This window comes from Blennius ocellaris (genome assembly GCF_963422515.1).
Source record: "Blennius ocellaris genome assembly, chromosome: 23".
NCBI classification, from domain to species: Eukaryota; Metazoa; Chordata; class Actinopteri; order Blenniiformes; family Blenniidae; genus Blennius; species Blennius ocellaris.
This window is the reverse complement of record NC_137672.1, coordinates 18,209,014-18,218,904: the sequence shown is the minus strand read 5'-3', so window position 1 is coordinate 18,218,904 and position 9,891 is coordinate 18,209,014. Positions and strand designations below refer to the sequence as shown.

The 9,891-nt window shown below is 43.0% G+C and overlaps 1 protein-coding gene across 1 annotated transcript in view; it reads right to left on the bottom strand.

The window, feature by feature from the left end:
- The window catches only part of vax2 (ventral anterior homeobox 2), a gene marked incomplete at both ends in the record, with an annotated part of 21,747 nt that extends 14,861 nt beyond the window's left edge, over window positions 1-6,886 (bottom strand). Inside the window, 2 exons of the mRNA XM_080519244.1 lie at window positions 1,858-2,045; window positions 6,643-6,886. Coding sequence (XP_080375370.1) covers window positions 1,858-2,045; window positions 6,643-6,886 — 432 coding nt within the window. The remainder of the gene's footprint in view (window positions 1-1,857; window positions 2,046-6,642) is intronic.
- Between the last annotated feature and the right edge of the window lie 3,005 nt (window positions 6,887-9,891).

Genomic DNA, 9,891 nt, shown 5'->3' with positions numbered 1-9,891 from the left:
TTAAGGGGGGTAAAAATGCAAAATACTTCTCTAAAATCCACTAAAAATATTTGTTACTAGTACCGAGCAACAACAGACATTTATTTCATTTCAAGTTTGACATTCAAGCCACATAAATTAAAGTAAAACGTGTCGATGTGAAGCAGGAATATTATCAGCTACAGATATTTATCCAACCACGCGTGTAGTTTTCTATGCTTCCAATACGACAAGCAGATAAAAAAACCCCACCAGGTACAGAATACTCCTGGAGGTGGAGGTGAGCGCTGCTCCATCACCTCCACTTTCCTCAGTGACGAAGCGGAGAACGCGCGTTTTTACGCGCGGCGCCAAAGGCCTCGTGGTGCGCGTCAGCACACATGTTCAATATTTACATCATCTGACAGGCTTTTTCTATACATTCCCTACTTTTATTTGACATTATTTATGCCGCGTCATTATTGTGGAGGTTTTTTATTGGGAAAAAACCCGAGAAAAGTCTGTTTTCCTAACATTTCCTTTAGTTAAACCCCTAAAGTTTCTGTATATTTGTATTATTTTGTTGTGAAATCTTGCAGACAGTTTATTGATATAATCTTAAACATATATTTTCATAATCAGTGTTTTTCGAAACCATATTTCCTCAAACTAAAAGTCAGTATTGATATCTGGTGGCATAAATGAGCGTATATGGATCATAAAGCCACGCGACAGAGGAAATCTCATGTGATTGACGCGTTTCGTCATTTCCGGTCGCTTTACGGCCCGCGTTGGTTGAAGTGTCAAACGTCACTGTTTGTTTTTCCTATAAAATATTTCATTTCACGTTTATAGGAGAGAGAAAAGAGACGAAAGGTTGTGATGCGTTCAAGTCCCTCCCTCCGTGGTAATGCACAGGACGGGGGGGGGGGGGGGGGGGGGGGGGGATTGGTGTCTCTGAATGAAGCTGCTCCATGAATGACACAGAAAAAAGGCACATATTTCCCTTTTTATTGACTCAAATGTCAACAACAAATATAATCCTGCAATTAGATTCGTCGTGTTTTTGGGGGGAAAAAACAAAAACAACGAAATGACGTTGATATTAAAGGTTCGAAGCTCATTCTTGGTTTTTTACTGTGAATATAGAGAATATTATGTCATGATTAATATGTTTAAAAAGCTTCAACTTGTGTCATTTGGATCCGTCGTTTCAGCCCCGCACTTTTGAACGGAGCCGTGAACGCGCCGCGGCGCTGCGCACGCGCTGAGGCCTGAAGTAACCCGTCAGCGGGAAAAGAAAAACTGCGGTGGGCGGGGCCTTTGAGGATCCGCTACGCTGATTGGCTGAGCGGCCAATTGAAGCCTCCGCTCACCTGCGGTCAAGTGATTCTAATATTTACTAATTAACGCTAACGAGAAACACCTGTTTGGTCTTTATTTACTATTTTATTAAAAAAAATGTCAGCGTTTTTACATTTTAAATGAGGAAAACACAGTATAGAAGACAAATAACTGTCAGAAGTTGAATTCATGAAGTGGCTGTTTGTTGTCATTTTTGACCCGCTTACCGTCTTTATTCATTTTTTTTATTTTACGGTTTTTATCTTTTTTCCACCGTTTTTAATTCTCTGTATCGTCCTCGAAAATATGTTGCTCGGATTAAATCATAGTTGGCTTACAGGTCAATGTCAAAAACGCGACATGCAAGTAGAAAACTATTACTATTACTATATCAGAAGATTGTATTTCAATGTGACGTCGTTGACCGTGGCGTACGGAAAGTGACTTTACGCTTTTGAGGACATAAGAAAAAATATCGTTTTAACCTTTGATATAATTGGATTCCGTTATTTGTATGTGTAACTAAAGCCACGTTTGCGCAGCCGCAGCTCCTACCTGCGTCTCGGAGAGGTTCAGCTGCCTCGCCAGCTCCGTGCGCTCGCGACCCACCACGTACTGGCACCGCTGGAACTCCAGCTCCAGCCGGTACAGCTGCTCCGCCGTGAAGGAGGTGCGCGTGCGCTTGGGCCGGTCCAGGTCCAGGCCTTTGGGCAGGACGATCTCCCGGATGGTGCCTTTGGCGTCTGCGCGGAATAAAACAAAAGAACAGTGAAGTTGGGCTCGTTTATGCAACTTTCATTGAGACGAATCTTCACTGAGCCTCTGATTCGTGTTTCTGAATTATAAAATAACACAGATCGTCCACTTCTCACACCTTGTTTCTCCTGGAGAAGCGGTTCCAGGCCTATAAGGTGCCAAACTGATGGAATATGTATGAGGCAGTGCTATAGGCTAATGGCCTGAGTGGGAGGGGGGGGCGGGGGGGGGGGGATAAAATAGATGGATGCGAGACTGAATGGGTTATTTTTAACACACGAGGAGAGGACGGGATAACAGGGCCATTTCCCCCCCAAATAGGCGGCTCCCCGCGTCTCCATGGCCATTTTGCGCACAAAACAACAGCCTCACGCCCCCGATTCCAAACACTGATCGTTTCGTGCCAATCATCCTTGATCTCTTCGCTCAGGTTTCGGTTTAAATGTCTATTTTACGCACAGAAATCGAAATAAAGCGTCGCGCCTTGGCCTCGGATGACACAAGACGCGCGCCGCCGCCGCCGCCGCCTGCGTCACGTCAGCGGGCGCGTCGCAGCCGAAAACGCCTGGGAGCGTTTCGACGCCCAAAGTGCCGCTGCAGCTGCGGGTCTGTGCGACGCGCAAACGGTTAATTCCTGCGCGCCGGTATTCCTTTCAATCAAGCCTCCGAGACAAATCCCCCGGATCCCCGCGTGCATCCGGCTGCGAGCGGCGGCCTGTGACGTGTTTTTTCCCCCAGATGAGTCGCGTTGCGCCAAAAAAAAAAAAAAAAAGTGAAGTCAGAGAGTCTGACTGAGCACGTTTTCCGCCGCGCGTTTAGGCCAGTGCGTCATTATCTGGTCTCTGTGTGTGTGTGTGTGTGTGTGTGTGTGTGTGTGTGTGTGTGTGTGTGTGTGTGTGTGTGTGTGTGTGTGTGTGTGTGTGTGTTTTCTGGAACAAATCACACTTCCCCCCTTAAAATCAGCTGCGGTTTCTCGTTAGCGTTGTTTGGTATCCGTTAATTCCACCCTTATTGGCGTCACTTCCGCTTTAACCCACGTGGAAAGAACCTATACGAGGATATATGTGCATATATGAAACCTATATGCACATATATGCTGCATATAGGCAAAATTGAGGTGCATATATGTGAATATACAGGCCATATAGGTCTGTACTGCTTCTTTATTTCCACATATATATTATATATATATACATATATATACATATATATACATATATATACATATATATATATATTATAGCCTATATCTCACTTTGGCAACTGTCATACATTATCAAGGCAATAACTAAAAAACAATTATGTAAGAAGAACATATATGTGCATATATGTAGCTATATAAGTACCTGTATGCACGTATATGTGTACACATATATGTACACATATGTGCATTTATGTACATATAATATAGGGAAAACGGCCAATTTTATATATGTCACATATTAAAAACCTATATTAATACATATATGTTTATATAGGTTCTTTCCATGTGGGAATTGCTATTATTTTTTACATAAATCAAATTGTACGTCATGGTTGCGATTCGTGGTGAAAAAAACAGCAAAATCAGAACAAAGCTGATTTATTAAGTTATTGCAAAGATTTATTTGTGTATTTATTATTTAGATTGAAATACAGGACAATTGTTGAAATGTCCAATCCCCTCATAGGGCTGTAGGTTATTATAGATGACGACATATGGAAATCTTGTCAATAAAAAGACGTCACGTTACTGAAATTCTGCTGCCGTTGTCATATTTATTATTCCCCCTCCCAGTTCGTGCAACGTCCATCGTATAGCCACGGATATATTTTTTCCTTGCTGGTGTTTATCACATGCGAGTGGCCGCACAGGGCCAGACAAGAGCCTCTCTTTGTCCAGGGTTTTACACTCATGAAATATGCAATCGAATAAAATATGAAGCGGCTTGAATTAAATATGAAACAAAACCCAATTGAACTGGAGCCGCGGTGTTTCTATGGACGTGTTTTCCACGCAGCCAGAACTGCAGCTATACATAAACGCGTCACAAATACGTGTCGTTACATTGCCTCGCGCATGTTTGTCTGGAATAACGCGATCTGTGGGGGGGGGGGGGGGGGGGAGAAAAGAAAAATGCGCTTTGGATATAAAATGCGAGGGAAAATGCTGCGTAAAAATAGAAAAATGGCTACGATTATGAAAAAAATAACAACTTAATATGACGATAAATGCGGTGATAATATTCCACAGACACTTCAATCACATAGATATAAACAGATTCTTGTTTAGCGTTAACGTCAACGCACGAGCGACGTAACGTCTCCATCTTTACGCACAAACACGGTGCGTAAAGTGTCGCCACATGTATATAAATAAATAGAATCATCATGTATCATCAGTGCTTTTACATATTTTCCTCCTGGGGGAGAGGAGAGGAGCTCGAAGCCAGATTTTAAAAAATAAAAAAAATAAATAAACTGTGTGAAACAGGAGGATGAAGAGGAGGAAGAGGAGGAGGAGGAAGCCAGGGGCTGTATGGAGACCTGCTGACCTCTCGGTGACCCCGGGCCCGCTCTGAGCTCAGACTCAGCTTCACGAGGAAAAAAAAAGAAAAGAAATACACACACACACACCTATACACACACACACACACACCAAGCCTTCAGTTTCTCCAAAACAAAACCCAAAACGCCTGAAGGAAGCGTCCTGCAGTCCAGCTCCTCCTCTCATGTTTCACCAACGATCCAGCGGCTCGTGCAAGTTTGTTTTTTTTGTTTTACTGCTGATGACACAGTTTTGTTTTTTTTTTAACAGAAAACGGCCTCATGGCAAAACACACGCGCGTCGTTTTAACGCGTCCGGGACGTAAATTCTCCGTTTTAAAGAGAAAACAACAAACTCACACACACATAAAACGTCAACGTTAGTTTCTAATATCAAAACCAGACAATTCCTGCTTTTTACGCGGGGCGATCGAAGCGGATTCACAAAGTTATTAAATAATATAATAATAATTTCCCAGGGTTTTATTCCGCCACCAAATTTAAAGATGAGTATTAAAATCGCAGCTTCTGTGTGACGCAATAGTTCAATAGCGGATAAAACCTCCTAGAATATCCGCAGCGTCGACATTTAACTGAATTGACAGTCGACGTATTGATTCACGCTTAAAAAACAACAAACACAACTACTATTTTTTTTTATTACTCGTTTTAAATGACAAAATAAAAGCAAAAAAGCGTGTTTACGCAATAAAAAGCTTCACAATCACTCATTAATTCCCAGTTTTCTATTTTTACAAATGTGTTTTCATTTCGACTAGTTTCCAACAAGTCATAACTGTTGGAGCGTTTTTTTAAACTGTTTTTCTTTTTCTTATTTTACGCAAATCAATTTAAATATCACGGGCATGATATTTTTAGTTACGGGTGGATTTTTTTTATTTTACTTTTTAATTTTTTTGGGACGATTTTATATTTAACACACATTTAAAGTCACTTTAATTCCTACACTTGCATTTTTAAATATAAAATTACATAGTTTCAAAATAAAATTGTGCAGTTTTACGTTTAAAATCCAGTTAAAACATATATTCTATTTATTTGACAGAGCGGCTGCTTACATTTATTTATTGTTTTTGTTTTTTTTTCCTGTGTAATTCTCAGAGATCACATTGGCCCCCGCGGTGGAGGGCGTGGACTCACACACACACACACACACACACACACATTTACACACACACTTCACTTTTATTTAATTCATTTTCCTGGTTAATGTAACGCTGGTGTGAGAATTAATACAACCAACCTCCGGCAAAGCCTCCAAATACAAACATTTCTCGTTTCACACACCGGTTTTTTTAAGAGCTTCCGCCTTTTATTCTCCTTTTTTTTTTTTTTTTTTTGCCTCCGAGGCCTTTTGTTGTTAAAAGCAGCAAATGATCGTCACAGTTTATGAATCTTTTTCTTCATCTTTCTGCTCCGACATCAAATATCTGCACACAGACACGATATGGAAAGAGAAATATGGCACAGACGTGTAATAATAAATAAATAGCAGCCCGCTGTTTAAAACGTCATTGTTCCCGTTATTAATTTGACTTATTAATTTTTCATAGTCGCCCAGGAACAAAGGAGGCTTCTTCAGACTGCCCTCATCAATTATGAGCAAATACACATTTGTATTTAGACAACAACTTCCAAGACGTATTCCAATCTCTATTTACAGATTTATGAATTCATAAATAAACGTATAAATAGTTTATAGTGAAGCTGCTTTAAACCAACGGTGTCTATTGTCACTGGGTTTATACGTTTAAGTGAAATTAAAGTTTCCTTTTATAGAACTGAAATAAGCTTTAGGAGTCCAGGAGAAACTAATATGAGCATTTTAGATTCATGTATAAATATATTTTAACGATTAATTGGTTCGTTTTTGTCCCTAAATTCACCTGCAGGCCTCTTATGTTAGTAGAATGACAGCAGACAGAAATAAATAGACAGTGTTTGTTTACGATCAAGAATAAAACCGTAAATAATCCTATTATTATCAGTCAGGGTGGTTGTTGTTGTTGTTATTGTTGTTGTTGTCTCGCCACTCACCCCTCACGAGGATCCTCCGGCAGTAGTCCGGGTCGACCCCCAAAAGTTTGTCGTGGCCGTCCTCGCTGGAGGACGTCGGGGTGGACGCCGACGTCCCCGGGGTGTCGGTGGAGCTCTGCACCGGGGACCGGCTCCCGAGCTCGGCGCGGCACTTATTGGCCTCCATGCGGTCCGCGCACAGCGGGTTGGGCCCGCAGCGGGGGGTCCCGTCGCCCAGCGCGGGGATCGTGGCCTGATCGAACATCTGAACACAGTGTAGAAAGTTTACAATCTCTGTTGGTTGGGGTGGTGGGTGGTGGGGGGGGGGGGGGACCAGGGGGGGGTTCCCGACGTCGGGCTCAGTCCACTCTCACTGCTTCCCGCTCCTCTCTTGTGCAAATGTTCTCCAGAGGCGGGGAGCGCATGCCCCCCCTCCCGATACGCGCACAAAATTGGCCAAAAAAAAAAAGAAAAAGTAGATCCAGTCACAGAGGAACCAGGAGGTCCTGCAGCGGAACCGGGGCGCGCTTCAGGTGTCGCGACATGACGTCCAAAGTGTGGGGGGGGGGGGGGGGACGGACCGGTCGGGTCCTGTGGTTCTTCTGCCCGTGGGGGGGTGGAGGGTGGAGGGGGGGAGAGAGAGGAGGAGAGGAACGAGGAGACGAAAGCCTCGGCGTCCTGCTTCTGACTAGTGGAGCCGCGAGAGACGCATCGTGCAGCCCTGCAAGGTATGAGGAGGGGGGGGGGGGGGGGGGGGGGGGGCGTGGGGAGGCGCCACGGACACACACACACACACACACTGCTGCTCACCCACGTAGAAATAAAGTGAGAGGCGGAGAAAGGAGGAGGAGGAGGAGGAGGAGGAGGAGGAAAAACGCAGCGGTCACAGTTCAAAGCAGGAAGGAAAGTTTGTCCCGGAGCTGCAGCCTGTTACTCCGCCTGGTCTGGACCGGCACGGCACGGCACGGCTCCACCTGGTCCTGTCTGGACCGGCACGGCACCGCTCCGCCTGGTCTGGACCGGCACGGCACGGCTCCACCCTGGTGGAGGAATTAGAAATAAAAACAAAGGGGGAGTGGAGCTTCTTCTTCTTCTTCTTCTTCTTCTTTGGTTTGTTTGTTTGTTTTTGGAGAATCTGACTTGAAACCCTTTAAGAGGAGAGAGAGAGGGGGGGTGGAGGAGGGGGGGGGGGGGGGGGGGCTTGTCTGGAAATGTGGAAACGGTCACGTTTGCTCGTGCGTAAAGTCACGAGCGCTCGGGTTTTTTGGGGGGGGGGGGACGAACTTCTCCTGTCGTTCGGCCGCGCGAGCTGAAGCAGCAGGTCGACGGCGGCTCAAAGCACCGGTTCTTCCTCCTCCTCTTCCTCCTCCTCTTCCTCTTCCTCTTCTTCCTCCTCCTCTTCTTCCTCCTCGGCGGCGGAGACGTCCGGTTATATGTATGTTTATGTGTGTGTGTGTGTGTGTGTGGATGTTATTCAGCCGCGACGCCGCGGTGCGCCTTAACAAGAGGCTCCAAACTCGACACGTCACTTCCTGCGCGGACAAGGCCGCGGCTGATTGGTGGACCGCCGCGGCGCACGTTTAGGACTACGCGCGTGCGTCCTATCCCCTCACCCCCCCCCCCTCCCCAGTCCCCTCTCGTGCACGCGCACAGCCACAGTCTCTGCCCGAGTTTCCCCCGCAGCAGATCAACACCCTGACTTACGTTTTTTTCATTTATTATTTTAATCGTTTTATTCTCTGAGCTTCTCGCGACGCGTCTTTCCTCACGTGCGTCTAATTTTCTCAAACCTTTTTTTTGTTTTTACTGGAATTCTATGAGGTTTTTTCAGGAAAAATACAATTTCATCAACGTTCACAGCCAAACGAACAAAAACAGCTCAATTAAATCCAGTATTCAACTAAACCCGTGTGTTTTACTTGACAAACTGAAACCCTGCTATCATGACGTTCATTTCATTCAAATTATATATATATATTAACATTAAGCGAGTCCAAAAGGCAGATTTTTGAAACCATTAACTCCACAACATAAATACAAATTTACTATAAGCTGCATCATTGGACACATATATTTATATCTGAGCTTAAACTTGATGACGTTTCAGCTGAAAGTCTCATCAAGCCCAATAAAAGTTGTTTTAAAAAAGCCTATTTAAACTAATATAAGAATATAAAACGCAACAATTTTGTTTTTCTGACTTTGTCTGTCGCAGAAAAAAAAAATCTGCAAACGCAAACATTTGTCTCGACAACTCTCAATTTCCAATTGGATATTAAGGCTTTAACAACTCGTGGAACTTTTAAAAACACACAATCTGATGTAAATTCGCTTCGACACGAGCTGCAAAAATCCCAACGTGTGTTTGATTTAAAGCTCGCGAGAAGGTAAGACGGCTGGTTGTTGTTGTTTGTGAAGAGGAAACAAACATAAATAACCTGTTGCAGCTCGACAGTTTATTCTCTGTGGCCCAACTATCAACACTTTATTGTCCAAAATGTGTTTTCAGCTCTAAAACGTCGAGTGAAGGTACAAAAATCAGTCGTTGCATTTTTTTTAACTCATAGTTTTATTCACTAGTTTTCGACAGATTTGCTGCTGAAAATACAGGATTTTATAGTTTTCTGTGGTACAAAGACAAAATAAAAGGTCATAAAACAAATACACGGAGTTAAACTCCGAGTTGTTAATGTTAAAACTGCGAACTATTGATGGAAAACCTGCTGAAGTGTCACAATACAAGCACACATTTTAATTTCTGTTCTTCCGTCGCATAAAAACTGTTGTTTTTCCATTTTGTTTGTTTGTTTTGGTGCGGAAAAGGTTCTTTAACCATTTCACTGCCCTTTATACTCTGTATAGTTGTTGTTTGTGACAAATAAAGGACTTTATAAACTTTATAATCCTCACAAGCTGGAAAACAGACTCAAAAGGTGAAATGAGTCCAAACTTAGTGGTTGAAATTGTGTCGCGGGGTTTTAATTTGAAATGAACAGGAAGTGTCTTTGAGACGAAGAGCTATTACTCAAATGAGACCAACTTTTACAAAACATATAAACATATAAATATATAAACAGGTAAAAGACTGTATGAGAAAGCACGTTGGTTGATATATATTTTATATAATATAGAAACATCTGGAAAGTCTTTAAAATTAGACTGCAACTGGCATATATATATATATATATACACACACACACACACACACACACACACACACATATATATATATATATATATATATATATACGCACATATTATAATGTGAAA